The following is a 27,938-nucleotide window of genomic DNA, read 5'->3' as shown; positions in this document are numbered from 1 at the left end:
ACTTTAAAAAAGTGTAAGTTGGCAACTGTTACATACTTACCACCGATAGCAATTTTCATTTGCAGATAAAAAGCCGCCTTCTTTTTAAAAGAAAATAAATAAATAAAATCACAATTTGTTCAGGCAATATTTTAATGTCATTTTATTACAAGAATGACGTACTTCACATGGCAAAAATAAACAAAAGCACCTTTTTAAAAAAGTTCCTATAAAAATCTGGAATTATAAAAGATTCAATATTGAAAGAAATAAATGAGACTAACAACAAAATAGATCTTACTTTTTCAAGTCTGCTGTTAACTACTAGCATTAGCAAAGGACATTTTTTCTCATTTTGCCTTCATTCATCTGTTTCCCCACTCAAAAGGCTTGAAAGATTCATTCTTGTTTTTTCAAGCGCCAATGTTTTTGCTCGTCTTGAAGGCCTTGAACTGGGCACTGGGACTGATTCTGGAATTTCATCACCACTGAAACAGAAAATATTTTAAATTATGACCAAAAAGACTAAGCAAACTAAAGAGTTTGTTAATAGAAAAACTTGAAATCGGTGTATAACAAAATCTTGGTCTTAAAGAGCAGAAGTACTTCTTACTGATTTTGTACTTAGTGGATTACTTGCTTGAAAAAGACAGATCACAACTGAAGCGCATAAAATTACAGAGATTATATTTTAATCCTACAAGATCTCAAGAGAAGGAATGCCACGCGTATATTCATTTATCACTCATTTCTAAATGTTTATTAAATGTTGAAAGACAGGAACAAAAATAGCAGCCAGAAATTTGGCGGGAGAAAAAAACAACACAAAAGTCAGGATCCTTCACAGAACAGTTATTAAAACAAAAAGCAATTGAAAGAAGAGTAATGCAACCAAAAATTTATCTTTTGACAGACAGAATGTATGTTAACTGTATGTACTAGATGTACGTGAAAATTAATTACCAGGCAATAATAATAATAACAACATTTGAAGTTTTCATACCTATTACATTTCAAATGTATCAGTTTAAAGAAATGCTTTTTCTTAAATGTTTACTTTTGCATTAGGTTTTGAGAAAGAAAAATATTCCTTTCTAGTGAAGAATTAAATTGCTTTGCTGGAACTGCTAGAATCATGCTTTTGAAGGTGGAAAGTAAACAATTTACCTTTCACTACCAGATTTTGCAGTTGTGCCAGTTTTTCTTCTGCTCACAGACCTCGCTTCTGCTGCTTTTCGTTGTCCTAAGTATAAACAAAAGTCTTTTTGCATCACATTATTTCTTTTGTTAAACCAGTTTTGTATCTTTTCCTCAGTGTTTGATGTTCCATTGAAACCCATAACATGCAGTCATCACATTAGATGGAATATTTTCTTTAGACAAAACAAACAATAAAAAGCCCACAAGATAATACTTCTCACATAAACATTTGTACATTATTGTAAGTGACTGTGACCAAATTATCTTGAGATTCTGTAGTCACAGGGAGTATTTTTTACTTTTATCTCTCATTGGAAAAGACTAACAAAAGCCTCCACAAAACAGATGATTTTAATCTTTTAATATATTTTTTTTTTTAAAAAACAGATTACAAAGACTGAGTTCTTTAAACAAAGTGAGAGAGGTTCACAAAAAATAATTATTTTATTTAAAACAGATAACATTATAGCCAGAAACATCCAGTGCATACCTCTGCCAGTTTTGTTTCTTGTGGATTTCAATTTTGTAGTAGCTTTACTTTTAGCTTCATTAACTGGAGTATGAAGAGCATCTTTGGTATTTTCTGTTAAAACAGAACAATGCATGCAGAAGTCATAATCATCTTTCAATTTATCTTATGTACTTTAAAGTACTATCAGTACACTTTAAACATTGTATGGCTTTTTATATACTAGCCAATTTTAACTCCACTTTTTCCTGAAACTAGAAATTAATTAATAAGGCTAGAAAGCAACTTAAAATGTCACTCAGCCATAACATTGTCCCATCATAGGTCAATCATGTATAAACTATTCCTGAACTATTTAGCCCTCCCTTAGTATTTCTAACAATTTTAGGAAGTCTTTCTTCAGCAATTTATGTTACTGCTAGGAAGTGTTTGGTTTTTTTTTCCCCTAACGTCAAATCTAGATCTACTTTGCAGCAATTGAAGTACAAAAAGTAAAGGCTTTTGCTCACAGCTATCATTTCCATATTTGAAGAGGTAAAGATTGGATCATTAAAAATAAATCAAACTTACTTGGGTGGCATTGAAAGAGAAAGGAAACAATACTTTTCTCCTACTGCTTGCCTAAAGTGCTCAAAATTCTTCTTTCATGAGAAAATCATACCAGAATACTATTGGCTGTTAGCAGAAAATGTTTCACCTAGAAATACTTCCGTTGCTTTCTCAAAACCAGCTAGCTTCTCTAGCTTCCCATCCAATAAATATTTCAATACAGAAACATAGAACATAGGAAATTAATTTGACACTTTCAGAAGCAACAGATCAAAGCCTTGAAATAATCCACTAGAAAATAAACTTTTTTTTAATGGGATATTCTGCTTAAAACAGTTGCATGTCAATATCTTTGCTTTATTGCTTCAGGTAAACCTAAACAGGTTTCATCTGATTCTTTTTTACTAATACGTTAGACTTCCTGTGCTACCAGCAAAACATACTCTGCTAAACCACGTGCAGCCACATAAGCTGTTCAGACAGCAGAAAGTCTTCCAGCTACTTCCACTTCAAGCTCCGAAATAGCAATAAATAGAAATCTGGCTCCAACATATGAACTAGTAATAAGGAAAGACCAGTGTCAACAGTTCAGTGTATATCAACTGTACATTGCTATAATACAGTCTCCAAAAAGTACAGGCACGGTAATTCCATAGTCCATTGGAGCTGTTATGAGCCACATTCTGAAGTTGAGTTAGTCAATACTATTTAGCAGGCAGATGAGTATGACAAACAGCTTTAAAAAAAGCTAATACTTTTTTTTTGTCAAAAAGAAAGAACTATAGGTTAAGACTCAAAATACACTGGTTAAACTAACACAATAAGGAAAGAAAAATCAGAAACTGATCACGAAGCAATAAAAAAGAAAATGCTTAACAACAAACATATTAAACAGGATACATTTTTACTAGAGTTACCTTTTCCACTTTTTTTTTCAAAAAGTAGATTCATTTAGGAGAGGATAAGCTAAGACTTCTTTTCATACAATCACTCAATTGTACCTACTGAAATGCACATCTCCTGAATTACCTTCTTCATTTTGAAGAGTGTTTGCAGATAATGTAGTGCCAGTTTCCTGCGTCCCTTCAGCGAGGCCTGTTTCCTCTGTCTGTTCAGAGTGGCTTTTGCTCGCATTAGCGCCTTTGGTCAGGTTCACCTTGATCTTCTCAATAGCTCTTTGACACAATTTATCTTTCACTTTCTGGGAAGAGACACTTAACATTAAATGCTACTTAATTTTACAACCATTCCTTTTATCAAGTTTACCCATTAATAGAATTAGTTAAATTTACCCTAAGAATGACAGAAAGTGTCACAAAGTTGATTACTCTAGCTAAAAGGAGAAACACTTCCTCCATCAACTCTTGGCACAGAAGCTCCAGAAGAATTTTTATTTTCATCTTTTTAAAAGGAAACCTGAAAAAGCACTAAAGTTATAGGACCTTTCCAGGTGAGTCCTGGAACATTGCTACTTCTTGATGATATGCCCAGAGGGATCAGGACTCTCCAACATTTCAGCATAACACTGTCTTCCTCTGTCCCACTCCCAAATTTTACTTTATATTTACCCATAAAATAGATAAATGTAAAAACTTTCGCATCAGACTTGTAATCCCTTCCTACTTCATCTTAAACAAGCACCCTTTTCACGTTGCCTCATGATCTTAGTTACAATGCAAGTTAAGGCATAAAATTTCAACTGTTAATAATTAACTAAATAAGCCATGCAAACTGTGAAAGACACTATTCAATTTTATTTACATTTAAAGACTAAGAACTAACTACACACCAGTTACCATAAGACCTTACAGTTTTGAAATGTATCAACTTGGACAGTTATTGCTATCTATGGTAGCTGAAATATGAAAAACTTAGCTGAGACCACTGTATAACTTACATAAATAACCTCATCAAAAATGAATTTTTCAAAGACTGGTTAAAAAAATAATTCTGATCACATTGTCATAGTAAACAGGCACTTAATTTTTAAGCATTTAACCATTTGATAGTAAAATAAAATAAAAAGCAAGAACCATGTTATTTATGCCCTACCTCTAGAATCTCATCAAGCAGAATCAGAAGATTCTCTGTGGAAGAACTACTGAGTTCTAACATACTTAAAGCTTTTGCATAAATACGAACATCTGGTGCAGTTGGGTCCGTCAAGATTTCATTGCAAATTTTCAGTGCTAAACTATCATGCACTGTGAAGTCCTGTAAAGGAAAGAAATCGATACCTGAAATTTCTCTGAAAATTATTTACCAAACAATGAGGTCATGCTGATTTAATTAGCTAATAACTAACATTACATAGTAAATATTTTCTTAAAATATAGAATTTTGACTATGCACATTTTGTACAATGCATTTTAAAAATTTTTTTCCCTATACAGATAATTAAGGATGGTGCAAGTTCCTGTTAGCATTACTTAATTCTAAGAGGGAAGGGGATGGAGAGAAGGAGAATCAAGCTAAGTTTTCATTGCCTGAACTGTCAATTGCTTAATCCAGACTCTGACAGTAGGAATCTCAGAAGGCCCAACAAGCAGCTAGCAGTTCTTAATCTCTAGACACAAATACTGCTTTCTTTCAATTTAACCCACTGTACCTGATAGTCTAGAGACTTTTTGACCCGAGGGCTCAGTCCACTTGGTCTGGTCAGGTCCACTAATAGTTCAGAAACATTACTGATGTCTACTTCAGCCAAAGGGGAAGTTGCAGGAGCATTTAACAGCGTTCGCAGAGTTGGAAGATAAGCTTCCTCAAAGCATTCCTGGTTAGACCTGTTTCAATTGAGTCAAACATTAGCAGCACAAGGAGACAGAATTAAACATTAATTCACCCCTAAATTTTCTCTTCTATGATTAAAGTTTACAGACCCATTACAATATATTTTAGTTATCAAAGCAGAGGGGGAGCAGCCAACCTTATTAGAGACAGGCATCAGGATCAAGACAACAAAACTCACTTCACAGAACCAACTCCTTTTAAGTTTTAGCTCATTGTGTTTTCAAGGAAATTTTAGGTAGCACTTGTATCTCTGAACAGTTTGGAAGTTCATCCTTACCATTAAAAGCCTAACTGACATATACAGACAGATACTCTCTCAAGGGACAGAAATACACTTCCCTATATCTTTATTTTTCTTGTGCTCATTCCTCCTTCCTGCTAGTATTTTTCTTTAGGGGTACATATCTCACTGTAAGAAAAACAATGAAACCTGGCAAAAAAAGTGGTGATTAACAAGATTTTGAAAGAAATACTTGTGTTTTCTTCTCTCAGAAAAGTTTATAACTCCTGCCAAGCAAGCCTAGAAATCACGTAGTTGCACATGGTTTTGCAGCAAGTTGTCTAAAGGTATAGTTCCGTAAGATAGGTAAAATCAATTTAACAGGAAAGTTGCCAAAAAGTACAAGGTACTGGTTGGTGAAGCAAAGCTTTTTAAAAAAATCTCAAATAGTTGTTCACCTCCTATTTGAACCCAACTAACTGGGGAAGAAAACTAACAAAGTAAATAATGATTTCCAAAAAAAATCAGCTTGCTTGCCACTAGATGCAAGTCAAATGAGCTGACCAAAAGACCTTGTGAGCACTATAACTGGGGCAAGAAAATACAGAAGCAAAAACTCTCCCATTCAGCAGTTTTATGCTTTAAATTGGCTGAAGTATAACTTAAGTATCATTCAGATTATTTCCTGCAAGTTAGAAAAATAAAATAAAGTCTAGTAGCATATAGGCACAAGGCAGAACATTTTCCTCTGAGGCTGCCAGGGAAATTATTACTCTTTAATAAACATTCCATGAATAAGAATTGTTCACCAGTTACAGGACCCTGTCCCTGTTACTAACGTGCCATGCCATTCTTTTGATATGACAGAATATTACTTATAAAAGCCAGCAGCAACATTTGTTTACCACACAAAGCTCAAATATTAATTTAAAAAAGTAAGCCTCTTGACTATATCTGATCATAGGGAAAAGTCAGAGCAACATGCAGAAAACAAACAGAATTTAAAAGTTCAGCAATAGATCAGTACCAAAATTAGGCACAAAACCCAGCCAAAACTCACACATTTGCCTTCGTTTTCCTTTTCTGAATGGCAACTTTGCAGACTGCTCTGAATCAGCTGCCACAGGGTAATTAATAGTTCTCTTCTGAAAATACAGTATTGGTAACTGAAGACACTCCATGATTCATCTTAAAATGAACCATTTGTGAGATCCAGAATGCAGGTAATGTTCTGGACAGAAAATTAACGAGGTTTCCTAATTTAACAGAGATTCTGAATTAGCGAGCCAGACTAAGATTTAGGAATTTTTTTTATCCATTGATTTTTCTACTTTTTGCTCAAAGCATGCACCCTGCCCCAAAGATCATCTGTGAGGTGCAAAGAGTTGCCTTGCTCACAAATTACTTTGAAATACACAGAATTACTCAGGTGGGCCTCAGGGAGACAATCATTAGGACTCATAATAAAGAGAGAGATACATAGGGTCAGAAGACATTCACAGGTCAAAGAGATCACCCATGGTAAAAGCCTATGCTCATTATTCAATATCAAAGGTACTGGAAGCATATGAAATTAGGTTTTTGTTACCTATTTTCAATAGCACTTAAGCAGGGAAAAACACACACTGGAGTAGACTGGTTACTTTTCCCATCATTCTTCTGAAAAGAGCAAAAAATACTCAACCCACCTCTCCTTCCCCGCAACCAAGTCTCCCTTGAACTATGCCACTCTAACTGCGGCAATTTATACACCACAAAAACTTGAATTTGTTTTGGAAAAAATACATAAGGTACCATGTAATACTGCTAAATTAAATCTTAGCCATAAAAAAGAGGGGACAGGGGAGGCAGAGAAAACCCCAGCAAGTTCAGACTGGCAGCAGCTGAAAATGAAGTCAAAAACCATTTTGAGCAAGTAAAAGGAGTTGAGAATTATTATTTAAACTCCTGCCCCCTTAGATAAACCCTCTACCTCCTCTGTCCACTATCAAACTAAACAGAAGATTTTGAATCTTCTGTGCATTTAGTTTGGCATATTCTTTGGCTAAGAAAACAAAAAACCAGCCTGTTTCTTTGAGAACTTGCTGGACACTGTTTATTCTATTTTGAACCATGCCTGATAGCTGCTCTTAAGTGACAGTTCAAAGCCCACCTGTAGTGTTCAACAGCATAAATAAAGTACATCTTTTAAAACTAATCTTTAAACTGAATATCCAGAAGAACTGTTTCACTCAAGCAGTCCTAGGAAAGAAAAACATAGGTCACAGAGAGAGAAGGAGTTAATGGAAGGTTTTCAGAATGGTCATGGGTTGAGAGTTTACATACATTCAAAAGTAATATGCATAGGGGATTGAGCTAGACCCTTAGGTCTAACTTGCATTTGTGCAATTTGAAAAGGGTTGCTAAAGCTGCTAAGACAAATGTACATTTTCACATAATATTTTACAAAGGCCATACCTATTTGCATAAGCATATAATGGGAAGAAAACTCCCAGACAATGCCTAAGCTGAGTATCCTCTTCAGTCACAGGATTATACCACAACAAAACAAGACGAGAAAGAAGTTTGGCACTGATCAGCCTCCCGGAGAACATCAGTTTGGCTATGCCTTCTGCAGTTTCTGTCCTAAGTTCTGAAAACTGAATAAAAAATTGATCATATACACAGCATACCTACCACAGTGTCAGCATTTTCACTAGTACTTCGTAGTAAAATAGTCTACATCCTATTGCAACTATCAATTCTCTACATTCACGTATTTGCACCTGTAGAGAATTCAGAAGTTGGCTCAAAAATCACAGTCAGTATCAGTGGCAAAGTTATATTGTTTTAGGGCAACCGTTCTAACATTAGACCATTCAATTACACAATGTAATGTTCAAATGCAATGTAACAAAATGGTAAGCCTTCTGCAAAAAGTTATTTTAGAACAAAAACAAGGCATATTCTGTAACAATCTCTTACCTCACTGTCTAAAAAACTAGAAAGAAGCTGTAAGAAGCTCTGAATAGTAGCAGTCTCTTCTTCCTTCTCTGTTGTTTTACTTTCTTCCTCACAATTTTCAGTTCTAGTTTGTACATCTTCACTTCGAGACTCATTGCCCGGTCTGGCTTTGAAAGGCTCAATCCCAAACAGCACCAGCTGATCAAAGACCGCCTTTAAAGCACTGAGCTTTATCTTTATATTATCTATTTGTAAAACCTAGGTTTAATAAGGAAAATACATCCATAATGTTACAGCATACCAATGTTAAGCATAAGTGGATATTAGCTTTTTTGCTTCAGTAAGATTATCGCAAACACTATACAAAGTTTCCCAAATTAAATAAATTTCAGACTCTATGAAGGTATGATATTAGATGAAGCTTAAACTGTGATTTATAATAAGCTGAGAAAGAATTTCTCAGCTTATCTATGTAATTTCTATTACCAAAAAATAGAAAATAAAGTCTGTCCAACTTCACTCACAGAGGGCATGCGTGTACCATGCGTGTATGAGATGTAACCTTATCGTTCAACTTCTAAGCAGACATTAGACAAACAAAAAATCTTATTTGTCTGTACTAAATTCATAGTATTAGGCACTACAGAAAAACCACTAACATAATCCTTGCTCTAAAAGACTATAATTTAATTAAAATAAACAGTACATGAAATACAGCAGGCAAGTCATAAAGGTGCACAGGTTATGTATTATGTTTCAAGTCAACATTCAAGTAAAAGCAGATATGGCTGGGTAGCATAGAGAGCCTACACCTATGTGAAGAATACAGGTTTTAAAGTTAAACTTTAGATTTAGTACCTACAGAAATGAGTAAGTTGTTAAAACAACTCAAATCCTCCCTAAACAATCTAATTTCTAATGAGACATAATTAAAGGCAGATTAAAAACATTTTGCTTGCTTTTTAGGAACTCTAACTTCTGCTGATGGCTCTAGCATCTTGTCTGAGCAGAGCATACTATTTCCACACCTTTTCCAAATCTCATCCTTTATGGGAGTCACGTGCCTGCTGTCAGTTCACGTGAGTGTGCACAGGCACAAACTCGTAATAAAGCACAGTGAACATACATGTTTCTGTTAAAGCCAGGGTTTTTGAAAAGTAGACATCTTTTATACAATCAGTTGAGCATCAGAACATTTACTACCAAGATGGGAGATGTTGGAATTATGCCATTCTCATGAGTCCAGCCAGTGCATTCCATATTCATAGGTGTTTGACCATAACATTAAAACAAGCAAAACACTATCATTTGCTGGTTTTAATATTGTTTTACACTCTAAGAGCTCTTCCTTAACCCATAGAAAATTAGTCATTTGGAAATTAAATCGTATGTCCAGATTACAGTAAGTATGCAACAAATGTAAGAACAGTCACATTGTTTAGTTTGTTTTCCCAAGAAAGGAAGGCTTACAGAATCTTACAGCTTCTCTATTCTACATTATAACAACATATTTGACTGATTTCACGCAGACTTGGAAGAGAAAGTGAGATCTTATGAATAAAGAGTTCCTAGAAATTCTCAAAATAGGTGGCCTTACAAAGGAAACACATACTACCAAGATGTAATAATATAAGCTTAAATATTTTTAGACATCAGAAAAATCTACATGAAACTACACTCTCCAGATCCAGATCTTCAAAAAATCAGAAATCACTGCTACTCAAGTAATGTGCAGGATAACTTGTAATAATAAATAAAACCACTCTTGGATCTAAGTCACATAAACCATCAGTTCATTTCCCTTCAGAAATTTTACCTGTAACAGCAATGCAAAGTGTCGTCGGGCAAATTCTTTGCTCTGAAGAGCACAACAACCCAAACACAGAACCGCCATGTTTCTCACAGCTGGATGGACACTCGCTATGGCAGGAAGTATCTGGAAACAATATTATTTAATTTGTAATTGAAACATGAATTGAGAAAAAAATCGGCTACACTGCTTTACTTTTCCTTACCCTGAAACTAGAAATAACATAGTGCATTACAGGATTGGAAATTGGTAACTACTGTATACTCTGTTTATCAAGGCATAAACAGAAAGGTATTTTGACTATCCTATTTGAAATCAGCACTAAAAGAATGGCTCACATGACCATTTTGCTTTGTATTTGTTTTAATAAACATTTGTTTTCAAATCAATTCAAATTGACCACTCATTGTGAAATAAATGACAAACCTAAACATTTCTTCATAAAATACATTATCATTCTTGCAGAGAAACAATACCCAATTTCAAATTGCAAAATACAGATGAGACTTCCATTTACTTGGAATAGTTTTGAGAAATCAATGGTAAGAATCCACATGAAAGAAAAAAGAGGCACCATACAGGAAGCATGCTACAATGATGTCATTCTATACTTTGGCATTGATTGAAGAGTTTAAGTTTAAAAAACAACAAATAAGATATACTAAAGCACGTAATCAGTGAAAACCCAGTAGGAACAACAAAATGAAAGCAGGATCTTGGAGAAAAAAGTGGAATAAACAATGAATGTGAAAATTAAAGAAACACCTAATTAAAAAGAAAAAGGGTTCTGTGGGACACATCAAAACTGATTTCTTAGAACATTATTATATATCTGAAAGAAATCAGGTGTGGTTCCACAATATTTAAGCCAATCTAAATTGGTGTTGTAACTTTCTTTCCAGTTTGAATTTTAAGAATGCCCATACTGAGTCAAATCATCTGGCCCATTGCCCTGTTAATAACAAAGATCAAAACCAAATTCCTACAAAGTATTACATAAACAGGCTAAGTAGATTCTTCCCAGGAATTCTTGACAAGGTCCCAGCAATTCACAGCTGAGACATCAGAGCTGGGAGACTGTTCTATCTACCTAATTTCCGTAATATTTATTTTTCTTGAACTTACTCAACGTTCCTTAAAATTTATGCAAGAGTTTAGCATGCACACATCCCGTGACAAGGAATTCCACAGATTACATATTAGGAGAAGAATCAACTCATTTAATTCATTTGTTCTGAGCTTGCTAGTTGCTAGCTTTACCTGGTGAAGTGATCATCCAATCCTTATTCACCTTCCCCACAATATGCATGATTTCTGACTTCTCTCTCAGATGCTAACCTAAGTCCTCTTTTTTCCAGGTTACAAAAAGGTAGCCTATTTAGTCACTCTTCATTCAGAAGCTGTTTCGTGTATTTCCTCGCTACCCTTCTCTTGACCACTTTCATTTCAAATATAACCTTTTTAGACAGAGGGGATAAGAATTGCCTTTAGTATTCAGATGAGGATGTACCACATGTTCATACAGCGGCACATTGCTTTTTTCCACTTGGTTCCCTATTGCCTGCACAGGAAACAGTTCAAATCTTCTTGAAGCAGCACACTCAGTGATAGCTAAGATTCTGTGTTATTTAGAAACATTTGTCTTAAAATCCACACCCTTCACAACTAAAACTACTATGTACATTTCACAGACTATAAAAGGCAGACCATGCCATTGCATTCATTATTCAGTACAGAAACATTTTGCTCTTCAAAGGTGCCAAGAAAACAGAGGCAGAAATGCTCTGCAATAAAACATCTTTGCTTGTACCAGGCAGGGATGAAAGAAAAGCCTACAAGGGCTCCAGCCTCTTTCTGATGAAGAGCTTTTGACTAGCTCCAGACAAAGGTACCTTGGAGTTCTTTATTAGAGATCTCATACCTTCAGCTAATAGAAAACCCAAGTAATTAAAGTACAAACAAAGGCAGTAAGCAGATGCTTAAGCAGCACACTAGAACTAGCGCACTAGAACTCAGCACTGTCCAACACTGTCAGACATTAGTCAGCTATTTACCATATTCCCATTTTATTTTAGTAACTCTGCTGCGTCCAGTTCTGATATAGATTCTGAGCTCAGAACAGCATATCTGGACTGCAACTCCAAGACACTCAGTTTTGGTAAGGCTTAAAAGCACCAGACACAGCACTAAGGTACAGCACTACTCTGAAATAATCACAAACCATCCTGCCAGCACCCAAGTGCCAACTGTGACATATCTATTTTTATTATAATGTAAAGCAGTATTTATTATTACATACCATAGATTCAATTAGTTCATTAATGGTTGGACCAATTCCTTTAGAAAGGGATATCATCTTGAGAAGCTCATGACACATCAACAAACACTTCAACAGTGTTTCAGGATCATTCTTCAAGGTGAGTCAGAAAAAAAGACATTATTACAAATGGTGGCTGTGATGAGAACAGGGACATTAATCATGATTATTTCCTACCCAAATAAACATTTCCTGTCCACTACACGTGATTTGCAAGATAATTAATCTAAATTAATCTGTAAGCAATGATGAAAAGATTCAAGTTTCATGTTTTCAGTTAGTTAAGAGTAAATACAGCAAAAGCAAGATCCTTTTAGAATTCTTCAGTCATTCAAGGACAAAAAAGAAGCTTACTGTAATCCATTTTGAATAAACATCAAAACGCAATTAGCATTTGGTAATACAAGAGGGGAAAAAGAAACCTTTTCCACACGCGTTTCTTTAATTTCAGGTTGCTCTGCTTCTTTTATCAGATCGGCTTTTATGTGTTCCAACTCAATTATTTTCTCTTTTAATACAGATGCTCTATTAAAATCCTGAAGAGAAATGCATTCTTCCAAAGCTGTTTTTGCTTCAAAAAGTTTCACTTTTATTTGAGCCAACTGAAATATAAAGTACAAGGAAAACATTGCAATATTATAACTTAAGTTATATCAGCCAACACCAATCAATAATGCAGTTACATAAAACTCTTATTTGACGGATAAGTTTAAAAAATATTTTTCTTCATTTGCCTACCTTAACCTCTCGCTTTCTTATTTCAGAAGCATCAAGAGGCTGGTCAACAGTAACAATCGGCTCACGAACCTCTGAGGTGATTTCTGCTATCTGTTGTTACAATCAAAATATTAGTGCAAGTAACTTCAGCTTAGATGTCAGATCCAATGCATTTAATTTTTACAAACTTAAGATACCATCCTTCTGAAACTTCTGTGCAGTTTTCCTTAGCTGTTAAGTCACTGCAATAGGACTTATTTGACTGCTATTCAATGACAAGTAGCCTAACCATGAAAGTCCAGTGTTTTCAATTGTTAGGCAAGTATTTAGTATGTTGAGTGTTTTCTACTGTTAGCTAGGTAAACAAGAAAATAGAAGACTGCATATCCTTTAATAAGTTATGAATTTCTATGCTGACAATACACAGGCACTGTCTCCTCTAGGTCTGAGCACACATTTTAAAAAGAAAGGCTAGTAACAGGTGTAAGGGTTTGGTTTTTTTGTTTTTAAATCTGTTACTATTTCAGTCAAAATACAACTAACACTATCATTTAAAGGTCTATAAACCGCCATACATAGTATAAGAAGCAATATAAGTAATTGAATTCCAAGCCAAATATATGCATAGAACTGGAAGCAAAACTAGTCTGAGGGTTTTTCAGTTTGTTAGAGGTTTCTTTAAGGTGATGCCCATTATGTTAATAAAAAATGAAATGAAATATAAGGAAAACTAAAGAGTGAGATGAGGATAGTCTTAATTTGATTGCCTTGTATCAGATTGACTCAGTTTAACTTCTGTTTAACTCAGTTAACTCTAGCTTTATCCAATAAACAATATATTGAATCAGTGCATTTCACCAGCACATTAGAAAAGCGTACTAAAATTACTATAGCTCTCCCAACATAATCAGGGAACAAACCTATACTCTAGCTTTACCCACTAGACTGAGGCTTTCCAGAAGTGGTCTCTGTCCATAAAGTCCAAGATTCATTTAAAGTATTGGAGCAAAACCAAGAGTCCATGTTTCAGGAGTCAAGTTGAAATAATTATGCTGCATATAGGGACTCTGCTATATAAAATACTTTTCTTATACGGATTTTTAGAACTGCTTTCAGATGAAAAGAGGGAAGAAAAATCTGAAATCTAGAAATGCATACTATCTTCATTTTGAATGTTCTAGTCAAAACCAGTTGGATCTAGTATGACAAAGGATTTTGAAACAGGCTGTTGAAGTGTAATACTTTCCTAATTTGAGGATTATGCTTACAAAATCGGCCAAATACTCTCAAGGCAGAGCACTTCATATCTTCATATGAGCACAAAATGCAGCAATGCCAAGAAAAAAAAGGGGAGGAGGCTGGTATGGCAGGGAAGAACATAAATATGTTTCCAAACTAAAATTATTTTAATTCCCGATATTTCATTTACAATAATTTGTAAAGGCTATTTGATATACAGAGAAAGCAGAGGCCAGAAAACAATGAGCCTTTGGAATTACTTACAATTTGAATCCTTCTGTCATCATCCTTAATGATACTAAGTAATCTTTCCACAAGCAGAGGCACAAGGGCTGTTGAAGTGGCAGGCAGAATGAGAATCCTTTGTAAAACAAGTAACAGATGCTTTCTGCATTAAAGAGAAGAAAAAAATCTATTTGCTTATTCAAGAAAATTGAAGATATTTAAGAGCTATTATTTTACCCACTTTGAGTTAGTGTTATGAATACATTACAAGAGAAACTTCTCTATACAACTACTTAATTGCTGAATGTGCTTCCATACTTAGTAGTATTTATCGTCTCCCAGTTTTACCTGATACCTCTCAATTAGAAAATGCTATTTTTTTTTAAATCAGTTCTGGCTGTTGTTGAAAGAAAGATCATTCCAGTAAAAAAAAACAGTGAAAGCGTTAATAGTATAGAATGCTTCCACAGAAATTATCTGGCTGGAAACTTAAAAGAAAAAAAAAGAATAAAAATTAAACTATCCTGACAGTCAGGCAAAAGCACAGAACGCATTCCACTGAGGGTATAAAATTGTTACCATGTTTGTATTATCATGATTTCTATTTTTCTGAAAATAGCTATGATGGTATGAACTTCTAAATTTATTCTCTTACTACTTCACATGCAAAGGCCATTCAAATTTTAGATCATCTAAATACCTCAGCTAACAGTCCAATTCAGCTTGACATCTAAAACATCTGTTCCTTTCTAGGCTTTAGTAAACTGGGTTTAAAACTCAAGAAACTCACAGGCTACCTACTACAAGTCAAATGAATCACAGTCTCACAGATATCTCCTCTTATTTTTGATATACTAAATTCCAAATGAACAGACTTGTAACTTCATAATCTCAAGAACATGTTACAAAAACAACCAGTTTTCGTCTCCCCCAAACAATGTTATATATGCATTAAACCTCATTTTTCCATAAAAGCAAGCAGGCAGTATTTTTGCACCCTTTGGGGAACAACTCCATTAAAGAGACAGTGCCTTTTTTTTCCAAGTGTCAGAGAACCACATTTTGTCCATTTGATCAGGTCATTTTCCCAACAGAGACTTTATGCCTGTCCACAGGCATGTGTGTCATAAGCCTAATAACACAGATTTTCTATTTAAATTTACCTTCCTCCCTCTTCAGTGGTATCCATGCAGCCTATAATATGAGTCAGTTGCTGGCCTATAAATTCTTTTGTCATCAGGTTTTCGAAACAAGCGAAGTCTTCTTTTTGTTCTTCACTAAGAACCGGCATATTTTGAAGGTAACTGAATAGAAACAGAACAGATAAATTACTTCAGAATCACTGTTGGAATGAAAAAACACACCACAAATACATGTTCAGAAATGTTATATTGCCTACAAGAAAAAAAATCACTAAAATACACATCTTTTAAATTATGGATCTGATCAAGTATGCCATCACAGAAGAACAACAATCTGTTGTCAGATGCTCACAGCCACATAGCACAGAAAGTGTAATCACTATCTTGTTTATTCATTTCATTTTTTTTCATTTTTTGTCACTGTTCTTTAAATTTTATCTATTAACTTGAGCATGCACACTCAGAAAATCCCGTGTGAAGCATATCATGTATGACATTCGATGCTGGATATAGTGTAATACATAAAAAACAAATATGAGCTTTGAAAAAGATGCTTATTTTTCCCATAGCTTTGCATATACTTTTCAGCAACAGCTAAGTTTAGCAATTTTTTTTTTTAATTCTTCAAAATTAGGAAAAAAGCTTAGCACACAGCTACTATTTAAGACCATCTGAAATTACAATATAGGCAGCAGTTGCTGATCATTTAACAGTAATGTAATTTGCAACAGATAATATCTAAATGAAGCTTACAATCCTATATTTGTTCTTAGGTGTCAGTGACTTGCAGTTTCTTGCTCCTCCTGATGCTTTCACAGTGCAAGTAAATCAAAGACTTCACCAGAACTATAAATCTTAATTGAAACAACTGTTGGCACTACTCACCAATGAACAGTTTAACAGTTGATACTACAACCAAGTACCAGCAAACCTAATAAAGCTTCCTCAGTCTCTTCCTTAAAGGGAGTAAGATTAGATGGAACAAGCTTTTTTTGTTTGTTTGGAGAGCAAATGTTTTGTGGACACTAATTATGAACTAGAAAACTTTTACCCACTGGACCACGTCCACATTTCTATATTAAAGAAGCACAGACACTTTATACAGTAAATGTTTATGAAAGACATTAGCACATTCAATGTTGAAAAGTGACAACGATTCATAGGAGTACTATTAGCATACTACCACCCTACTGAAGAGAGAAAATATGCATTATTAAATTGGAAACATCTATCAAAGTACTACATTCTTCAGCAGAACTGATTTATAATCATTTTTGGAACCTTTACTCTACATTTTAGAAGTGTAATACCTCAGTTAAAATTTCTCAGCATTCTCCACGCTCATAAAATTTGAACAGAGCTTATGTTTATGTTAAGACTGAAAACTTTTCTGGATGAGTATCCCACTGAGACAATAAAATTTCCTTTGTTCACTTAGGTAGAAGATTGACTTATCAAAATATCCACAGTTGCTCCTTTGTTAAATGTTCTGTAATTGGCTCGTTCACTGCCTTAGAACTTAAGTTTTTGGGAAACGTGCCTGCTTGAGCAGGGAGACAGAAGGGAATGGACTTTTGGTTTCAAAAACACTTCTGGGTAGAGTAGCCAGATTTTAGTTTATTTTCACAAGTTACCACAACAAGAAAAAAAAAGTGTGAGTTTCTGCAAGCTCTGCCAAACATACAGCAACCTATGTACTAACAGATGGACAAAAGAATAGCTGCTTACTACAGAACGACAATTCTATTAGCTTTAATGGCAAAGAATTATATGCAATCGATTTAGAAGTCCATCTTGCTCATAATTATTAAGTAATGAGAAAACCATTTTGAAATATTGTTTTTTACAGTTTTTATTTAAAAGACGTAAATCCTCTCAGAAAAATCTTTAAAAAAATCCCCAAAATGACTGTTCAAACAGAATTTTGGTTTTGGAGGAAACTTGAGGAGCTGAAGCATTCAACATTCTCTCTTTTAAAAATATCTATTTTTTGTGGAATGCGAGAAAGTTTTAAAGTGTAACGTACCTTAATAAGTAATCTGCATATACCGCTGGTTCTGGCAATATCTGTTCTAGCAAATCTTCACCTTCTTCAGCTTTTGATTTCAGATGTTCACAAAGACATCTCCAGTATAACACATTCTCAGCTGTTAAGTCTTCCAATGGAATCACTTTTCTTAACAATAAAATAAATAAATGCAGAGAGAAATAAAATATGGCCAAAGACAATAAATGCAAGGAAACAGACAATTTCCTAAGCAGAAAATAAAATCCTGTCGAAGATGCTCTCTATAGAAGTACTTATAGACAGACAAAAATAACTTCTTCCATAAATAAGGACATAGAACTTGAACCTCTCACTGCATTGAACTTTTCAGTGTTTTAGATTAACGCTGTTCATGTTCAGTATTTTAAATCAAGGTTTTCTGTTTGCAGAAACACTCTGCTCAGCCCTCCAGATCTCCAAAAGCAGCCACCTAGGTCTAACTCCATGAAGCATTACTATGTCTCTGCAATTCTGGAAAACTAAACTCCATTAATCTGCAGAAATGAATTAACTGCATTATTTTTCAGCTTATCTTTGTGAATTGTTTACTCTGTTTTTAACAGAAGATTTTCACAAAATATTCCAGTAGCAATAGTAGTATGTCAAACACAAAAAGTAATTATCGAACACAAAAAGTAATTAACTGCTTCTCAACATCCTCTGCAAGTTTAGCCTCAGTTTATCACTCATAGGAATGGCACTCCTTTTCCACTATAAGCTGAGCACGTTATTTGTTTTCAGAAGTAGAAAATTAAATTGTGCATTGATTCTACCCCAAAAAGACAGAGCATATCACTGTCAGTGGCACTTCAGCATTTAGCACTCACTGGAATCCCATCTTGTTTGCAGACTATCAGTAAAAAATTTTGTTTTCCCTTTAGCTTGCTCACCCCACCTACCTCCCCCCCCCCCCCCCCCCCCCAAACAAACAAAAGCACACAACACAAACAAAACCACCTTGGCAATATGTGGATGAAGCTTCAAGCTGTAGTCAAAAATATCGTGCAAGAACTTGCCAAATGTTTTGCATAAATCAAGTAACCTCATTACAAGCTGAATAATTTCACTGCCTCTCAAAAGGTCGTTAGTCCAACAGATCTATTTCTTCGAGATTTTCTTTTAAAAAGGAAGCCTTGTTTTGTGGAAGTTCAAAGTCAGACTGACAAGTCCATAACTATAAGTTTTTCCTTTGAACTTCTTAAGATATTGGCACATTTCCAGAGGCTGTAAGGAAGTTATTTCCCCATTATTGGTGCTACTTAAAGACAGACAGGCCTGCATCTGTAGCTTTGGGGTAAAATGCATCTAGTGTCTACTGATTTCAAAATATCAGTCATAAGCTATTACAATAAAATGTGAGACACTTCATATGATGGCATTATGCTTTTTTCCCAAAAAAAACACAGACTAGGTTTTTGTTAACACTTTTTGATCAGGGACATGTCATTTAAGTTTATCACCTAAGATTTTTAGCACTGCTAATAACCATTCCACTCTGGTTTCTTCAATTAACTCAAGCCATTTCTTCTCATCCTATTTTGTTCCCCTTAGTAATTTCCCTCTAGTTTCCAATTCATTTTTCCCCCTTTCATTTTATCTTTATGGATCTTAATATTTATCAAGGCATCTTCATCACAGCTTAGGAGCTCACTTAATCAAATTGTACCAAAAGTAAACATGGGAAACAAAGCCTCAAAGCTCTGTTAAGCTCTGCTAGTACAACTGAAATACCTTCAAAAGAAGGCTGAAAAAAGCTCAGTAACTCTATTCTGATGGATTCTCCAATCAGTACACGGATAACTGGAACAGCCCCAGACTGTGCTGCTCCTAGGCCAGCAAAAAAGAACAGAAGGAAGCCAAGGAGGGCTAGAGAAGGGGGGGACGGAGGTATCAAAAGCCTTAGTGGGGATGGGAAGAAAAAGAGCTCTTCAATATCACAGATTAAGAGAATAAATTACAATTTTGCAGGTGTAAACTAAGAGTATTGCCTTCATTTTAAGCTGTACAGACAGCACAGGGAAATAAAAAAAATAAGAATTAGTAAATCCTATTGCTCATAGTAGAAATTGCTTTGTTGATGTATTTACTCCCCTCTTGAATTCAAACTAGTTTTTTGGGGTATCTAGGAAACAGAAGTGAAAGACATTTTATAGTTTTTCCTTTTCAGCTGAAAATGATTGTGGCAGATGAAGCAATACTTTAAAAGAAAAAAAACACAAAACCACATATCCAAAACACTTAAGGACACAAACACCAGGGACATACCATAGCTTACATTACAATATCAGTCTCCTTATAACAGGCAATAGTTATTCTGCTCCCCATTCAGATAAAACCTTTAATATTTTTCTTATAAACAATATTCATCTTTCAGAGAAGAAAACTAATCTGCATACCTGCTGTCAAGGTTTTTACAGTTCTGAACATTGTCACTAAGTGGAATTAATGAAAACACAGCATTCAGTACTAGAATGGCCACTTCTGGGCAGTTTTCCACATCCAGTCGATGAAGCAATTCTAAAACATCCCCTTCAGTAAACTGTAACCAGGCTCGAAGCAATTTCTTCTTCATTACTTCCTTAACAGCATCTAATAATATAAGAATTTAAACAATTTAAAATAGGTTTAGAAATATCGGCTTTTCCACATACATTCACAAACCGTTTTATTATATAAAGGCATTTTAGAATTAAGTTATTATTTAGTTAAACTTATGATTCCTTAAAGAAAAAAAACAGTTAAACAGAAACTACCTGTGGGGCACTACCATGTATTTGACAGTATCATTTTTCTCTATAAAGAATAAATGAACCCTCTAACCTAAAAATAGCTACGCCTACAGATAGCACCTCCTCCCAGAAAAACTATGAGCCGTGAATTCTTGTAAAGCAATGAAACATTTCAGGGAAGCGTTGTTATATACCTTTTCCGTTTTAGGCATTTAGTAATTAGCCACTTCAGAGGCAAGATACTATTATGCAGACCTTTGGTCTGATTTGCCACACAGAATTATTGTATTAATTCAATTATCCAACTGGACTGTGAAATTTACATAAAAATGCTTCAGGTACCCTCTTCCCATTGCCACAATGAACAAATAGTTTCAGTATCAGTGGAGTAAGATTCATCAAGAAAAAAAAGTATGGAAACATCTAGAATACATACATAGATTTCGGCAGGGGAACAGAACATCTAAGAGTCTTTAGTTATGTTTTTCCTTGCACCAGAGTGATTAGAGTATGTTCTTAGGACCTTTCATTAAACAATATCCAATAAGGGAAATAGCAAAGACCATACAGAGTGACGACATTCATCTTTCCTGTTATACAGGACTCATGAAAATAAATACAGCATGTCAATATCTTTAAGAGTTCAGAAAGTTCTGTAAGAGGCCTCAAAAGAGCTTAATATTCTATGAATGAGAAGCCTCTCCAAGAAGTGAAAGGCATAAAGTAGTAGAACGCAGTAGCATGAAAGAGAACGGAGAACTGACAGCTAAATACACCCTGAAAAGCAGAATTAGACGCAATATGGATTATCTTTTCTAGGTCTGGTTTAAATACAACCCCCCATTCCAACACAAATAAGGAAAACATCCAAAATTCCAACCTAGCAGTCTTGAATGAAGAGATTCCTCTTCTGTTAGTTCAGGACATACTCAAGCAGGCAAGTTCAATAAAGATGCACATTCAAGGTTTTGCAAGAATTTGCAAAACAGATCAAAATGAGGGAAACCTAATGGATGTGTATATAAATGCAGCTTATTTGGAACATAAACCTCTTTTGCCCAGCAAAGAGCATATGAATCCAAGGAGGCTACAGGCCCTGGCAGGTATTTTCCCTTGTAATTCTAGGTGTCAGGAAAAACAAGTCCTCAATAGCTGGTATGAAGAATGATCCTAAGGAAGAGAGAGGAGACAGAGGGAATATCTTCTCTGAATCAGAAAAGAAGTTAGTTCTATGTCTAACACCTCAATGTCACTGAAATAAAAGCTGTGTAGAAAGTCTGTCTCTTCTCAGTAAGGAAATACAGCAAATTCTTGTTCCTTACAGGAAGGATCAGAGAAAAAACTGGTCAAGGTAGCTTCCTCCCCCAGTTTTCAAAGATTACTAAAACAGAAATGCATTCACCTAAAAGACAAAGTTACCAGTCAAGATCAAGTATTAGTCTCCTTTTGTGGGGAAGAACAACAAATGAGAAGTGGCTGGTGAGGTCAAACAGCAAACTAGTATACTGATAAGAAATAGTAATAGAATATTTTTTCAGTGTTGGATTTCAAGAACAAAACCTGAAAAACTTCATTAGATTCCTATAATTGAGAGTAAATGGGAAAAATGCTGATTAAAACTTATACAGAAGGATGACTTCTTTTTTACATGTAGTTCAATGCAGCATAAGAGAGCACTCAAGCTAATCCTCTCCTCCATTGCTATCAAGAACACGATATGATGTCCAGCTAGCCAGGAGGAAAGGTAGCTCAGAACACATGCGCATGTGACACTCCTTTAAGAGCTGTGGTTACCAGTGACCATAGTACTTGTCTTGTTCTGCAAGGGCATACCCACCTAGGCCACACTTCTCAAAATTCCCAGGCAGCATATTACTACACAAGGAAAATTCTCAGAGTAAATTCCAACAGGTCTTAGTACAGGCTTCCCAAACAAAATACCTGAATAACACAGTAACACTCAGTAAACTGTGAAACAGATGTATATAATTACTATGTTACAAAAAAAAAGTCACTTCCTACATAGGCAGCTCTAATTCTCTGCCAGACACACATGACCTTTTGATGTTTTGGCAACAACAGCACACTCAGTTGTGGGCATGTTCTGAATGGCTCTTTATATAAAAACGATACAGCACTGAAGACATCAAAACAAATAAAGCTGCTTCATGATGAAATGAATGAAGGTCAATCAAAAAAAGTAATATTCAAGATAGTTAAATGACAAATGGAGAAAATTTCTCTGAACTTACATTACAAACATTTTAAAACAATTTCAAAAAGATATTAGAGTTACATTTAAGTTCTTTAATATACATAGTGGTCACAAAGACGTATGTAATGAAGCATTTTTGTTTCGCAATACACTTAATTACATTTTTTCCACTTCTGTGTTTGATTACATTGTGGAGTGTGTTTTTTTGTTTCTTTCAGTTTTTATAGTATTCAGTCGTACTTTGGAGCTCAGCAGCTTTCAAGTTTTTTTCAAAATGCAATCCTTCTTTGTTTTATCCACTATCAGAGGACTGGAAACCAAAAAGCTGTAAAGCAGAATTTCTTGTGCTCAAACATTTCCTGACATCTCATGGCTCCCTTTGAGCTCCTTATTACCGCCATGACAACTTCCACATAAATGAACCCCACTACATTAGAAAGTATTCTGTCAAACATTTGTATTAATATATTTAAAAAGGATGATCTCTTACCAGATCTGTCATTAAGTCCTTGTTGCAACAATTTTACTCTCTGTGCTATCGAGAGAGCTCTCACATGAACTTTTTCTGCCAAAACCTTAAAAAAATATATATTAAAATACATTTCTACAAATTTTAATAACTGAATTCATGAGCTAACCCTGGGTCTAAACTCTCAGATTTATTCATCCACAAAAACTGCAAGGCAGTAAAAGCCTGCAATGCCATTGTGACAATAAGCTAATAAGCAGATTCTAGTTCATGGAAGAAAATATATACAGTTAACAAATAGCTCAGAAACTTGGCTACTCAGCTCCTGTGTGACACCTGGATATGAAAACAACTCTCTGTTGAGGTCCAAGAGCACTTAATACCACCAACGAAATAACTAAAGTATGTATTTTTCTTAAAGGCCACTAAAGGAGAAACAATCTAAGTTAAGCAAGAATGGATTAGGTTTGCGTGTAAAAAAATGAACATTTTGTTAGAAGATCTTGCCCTACAATTTCTAAGGTGCCTGACCAAGAAATGTATGTGCGATATACATATATATATATATATGACAGCATACATTCTTGCCATTTACCTCTACTTGTAAGCACAGGTAACAATTGATTGTGATACCAAAACACGAAGTATGTTACACATTTTACTGCTGTGATTCTAATTTCAATTATCTATTATGTAATAACAGAAGAAAAATTGCTTTGCAAACATCCTAACACATATGCAGAAAATAGCAGACTAAGAATAATGTACTTTCTACTTTCTGATCCTAAAGAGCTGAGTTCTATCAGAAATGTAATTTTTATCAAGCAAGTTCCTGAAAATTTGTATTCAGTCTCCTCCCCCTTCCCCCCCCTTTCTGGTAAATGAAAATGAATTATTTAACTGGTATTACCGTTTAACAAGTGAAACACGATAAAAGATTTAAAGCCTTTCCCTAAGCCAGTGTTTGAAATTAATTATAAGTAATGCAATTTACCTCATATGCCAGCTTCCTGACAGCTTCCTTTACATCCATAGCGCGGCCTACAATTTTTGGCAAAGTCCTTGCTGATGGAGCAATACATGACAGCACTGCACGTCTCACTTCTGAATTCAAATCATTTTCAAGCAGTGTGTTGTAAACTGAAAGTAAAATAGTAATAGGTTTTTGTAAGAGACTGAAGAATACACGTTACAGAAAAAAACAGAAAATACTTGAGAAAAATGAACAGGTGTTATTAACTTCCTTCAGCCTTTTGCACAACGCTCAATATAATTTTAGTAAACAGTTTAGGGTCACAAGCAATTGTAAACTGAACTATGACTTTAAAAGTAAATCAACTGCAGAAATAGCATTGGCAAACATATGTAGAATCTTCAGACTCTGAAAGTCACCGCTCTAGATCCTACCTACAAATAACCACTTTGTCATTAACTGACCAAAAAAAGCTTCCACATGTTGGCTCCTTAGGACCTCTATTCACTGTCAACACATCCTCATTACCTTTGGGGTGGATCCTCAAATTTTCCTATAAATTGAAGATTGACATCTCCATGTGAAGAATAGCTGGCAGTTACTGAAAGGGAATATGTTAAAAGCAGAGCAGCAAGCTATTGTACTGAGGAGGAAAGGCAGGAAGTCTACTGAGAAATAAGGATTCATCAGGCTTCACAAATAAGGTACACGAAAGCTTCGGGGAAAATTTTCTGAAGGTGTTAGAAAAATAAATTAGAATGACAGAACGATAAAGGATTGTATTGGTCCTTTGCTTAGCAGGAAAAGAGGTATATATCTCTTGCAATACTTTTGATTATATTCTCACCCCTTCTTCAGGCAAAAAGTTAAAAGTAGCAACAAAAAAATTAAAATCAGAGAACACTTGAACTGTCCTTCTTGCTCTGAGACTACTTTGATTCACTATGAAATTTATATGCTCTTAAGAAGCTTAAACAAAACATTTAGAAAACAATTTCAAAGAAGGTACTTAAACAACAAAAAGAACCCAGCTAACTAACGTACTCTAACTTTACAAACGTACAGTCCACCTACCATAGCACCAAACCTTGAGGTAGAGGTCTAATCAAGAATCATACTGTCCAGAAAAGAAACCCACAAACAGCATAAAAACAGCATGAAGAAACCTGAGTTCTAGAGGCACTAACCTCTTAAAGAAACCGATCCACGAGCAAGACGAGACTCAAAAAGAGTCAGGGGTTAAACATACTTAGGTCAACAATCCCAATAACCAATTTGCCTCTCTGATATAGCTGACTGCCATCATTTGGACAAAAATCACCTATTCTATTACCATTTCTAATCCTTTAAGTGTTTTTTTACAAATTCAGGTCAACTAATAGTCCAACAGCAGACTCAGAGTCTGAACAGAGCAAGAACACATTGTATCTCCATCCCAACTTGCAACACACACTATTACCCTTCCTATCCCACAAATCCCACAAAGTTTATAGAACAGCCTGAGCCCAGTGTGATTTAAGCCCCAAAGGATATCTCCGTCAGGCAGTTCTGCCTTCTCCCCTTGAACATATGCAACTCTTGTAAATACAACCTCCACTCACAAGGAGATACACTATTTACTAGCAACTGCACGAAGAATGCCTCTAAGAATTGCTTACTCAATGCTTCAAAAAAAAATTAAAGTAAATCAATGTAAGTCAATAAGTTCTTCTTAAACAAAAGAAAATAAACAATACTACTTACTATTAGCAACAGGACAGTTTTCATCCTTAGGGTCTTGAAGTCTCGACAGGGCCAAGACAGCTTGAATTCTCACATCCGAAAATTTATCTTTAAGTCTAGTCATCATAGCTTCATTAATTTTATCAAATAAATCATCATCAATCTGAGCATTCTCTGGCATACTTCCCAAAAGCTTATTAACAAGCTGGCACGTTCGAAACCTAACTGCATGGCTGTTTGCATTGTGAGACTAGGGGGGAAATGGAACAGAGTGGGGATGGAAGAAAAACCAAGAATGTATACTTATAATCACATTTTTTACATTTCCATTACAAGGTTATTAACATGCACGTATTAGAAGTTAATATTCTATATAGAACATTAACTATGCATTTCTATATTTCAAAAACCCCTTCCTATTTTAATAACATTAAAAATTCACAGCACTGAAAAACGTTTATGGCCCACCACGTATAATAACAGCACTTTACATAACTAGCAATGCCTTCACAAAGGAAGAAACATGCTCACTACTCAGTGCAGACCACTACACGAGCTAACTTAATCCTCTGTCTCCATAAAACATTAGAAGAAAAAGAAAACAGTAACAACAACTAGTGATCCTGGCATTACCAATGATTTTTCTGTATCAAAACAATAGCTTAAAAAATAACTATTTGTGCTTTCATGCTATTGGAACTGACGGTCTTCTTTCTACATGTAACTCTTGCAGTAAGCAGAGATTAATAATACCTGTGCCACTCAAACCTATGTGAAAAATCTTGGGATATTTTTACTTGTCAGTGAAGCAATATAAGTTAATTTCACACTTATAAATGCACCACAGTAAAGCCTTTAATTACACACCCGGCTGCCAAACAAGAAAACAATCCATATTTTCGCAGAGGCTTAACTTTTAAAATCTGTTTTGCGGGGGCGGTGTTGTTTTTCTCCCCCCCCCCTTTTTTGTATTGCGTGCATAAATAAATGTTTTTGTTTTGTAAATCATAAAGCACTAGCCTTGCCTTTCTTTCACTTTGAAGTTTACGGTTCGTAGATAACACCATAAGCGTGAGCAAGTTTTCCCCACCATGTAAAGTTTCCATTTGTCATGTTAAAGATACAATAGTATTACTGTACCTCAAGCAGAAAGTTAAACACATAATTCAGAAGCAAGTTATCTTCTTCTCTTTCCTCGCTACTCTCCCCTTCCTCCGGTTGATAAAATGAAGTAACAAATTTAGCCACAAAATTGATCAGCTGCTCCACTGCTGGTTCCCGTTTGTAGACTATCATAGCATACTTAAGGAAATGAATGAATTTTTCATGGAAATCTGCCTTATCTTCCAACTGAAAAAAAAAAAAAATCAAACCACAGCAAGCGATAACTACCAGTCTTATCCTTCAAAAGCAGCCTTTAAAAAACGGTTTTATAATCGGCGCCGCTCATTTAAATGTTTAAAGCGCTGATGGCAGCAGCTCAGGTATAATAACACGGAGTATTTCGGTTGGTTAAACAGCCCCATTGTCCCTAAGCCTCTACACAGGGCTCCGTCCCGGAGCTGCCGGTTACTTGCTGCAGTGTCGGGACCCCGCCGGCCACCCTGGGTCCCCGTCAGCCGCTGTCACCCCGCCTGCCCCCCCGCTACCCGAGCGCCTTCTGGCCCCATTTTCCCCTCTCAGCTCGGAGATTCACGCCCCAGATGGGCTCCCTACAGCAGCCTGGCGTGCCCTGGCTCGTCCTTTAACCGCAGGGCTCCTCTGCGGCAAACTGAGAGGAGAGAAGGCTGGAGAGGCCCCCCAGGAGACCACTACGCCACTTTTTCCCCCTCAGCCTCCGCCGCCCGCCCCTCTACCTGGCTGTAGGCGCTCCTCAAAGCCACGACGAGCTTGGCGTGGTTCTGGTGCGGCTTCTGCGCCAGCCGAAAGGCTTCCTTCACTTCCAAAGGCTTCTTCGCCACTCCCATGGCTGCGGCCCCGACCTCCCTTCAAGGTCCCTACCCCGGGCTCCAAGGACCGGAGAGGCGGCAGGAGGGCACCAGACGCGGCCGGGCTGCGCCTCGGTCTTGCCTCAGCCTTCCCTCAGAGCTCCCCTCAGCGCTCGCCGGCGCCGCGCGCTCCCCGCCAACCGCCCCCAGCTTCAAAATCGGCGCGAGCGCCGCCGCCCGCTCTCGCGAGAAAAG

The 27,938-nt window shown here is 35.8% G+C and overlaps 1 protein-coding gene across 1 annotated transcript; it reads right to left on the bottom strand.

Annotated features, from left to right (window-relative positions):
• Positions 1-103: 103 nt before the first annotated feature.
• Positions 104-27,936, bottom strand: NCAPG (non-SMC condensin I complex subunit G). Its single transcript, XM_013176917.3, has 21 exons — positions 27,612-27,936; positions 26,896-27,105; positions 25,777-26,005; positions 24,055-24,200; positions 23,082-23,166; positions 20,044-20,236; positions 17,627-17,776; positions 15,622-15,762; positions 14,498-14,621; positions 13,016-13,105; positions 12,700-12,879; positions 12,260-12,370; positions 9,967-10,086; positions 8,172-8,408; positions 7,665-7,846; positions 4,806-4,980; positions 4,250-4,411; positions 3,227-3,398; positions 1,670-1,762; positions 1,147-1,222; positions 104-467 (listed from the first exon to the last, which is right to left on the bottom strand). Exons 1-21 carry the CDS (start codon positions 27,720-27,722, stop codon positions 341-343), a joined length of 3,114 nt encoding a protein of 1,037 aa, XP_013032371.3. The 5' UTR covers positions 27,723-27,936; the 3' UTR covers positions 104-340.
• Between the last annotated feature and the right edge of the window lie 2 nt (positions 27,937-27,938).

Source organism: Anser cygnoides, chromosome 4 (genome assembly GCF_040182565.1).
Source record: "Anser cygnoides isolate HZ-2024a breed goose chromosome 4, Taihu_goose_T2T_genome, whole genome shotgun sequence".
In the NCBI taxonomy this organism is placed as follows: domain Eukaryota; kingdom Metazoa; phylum Chordata; class Aves; order Anseriformes; family Anatidae; genus Anser; species Anser cygnoides.
Note: the sequence above shows the minus strand (reverse complement) of the source record. Positions and strands in the feature narration are given on the sequence as shown.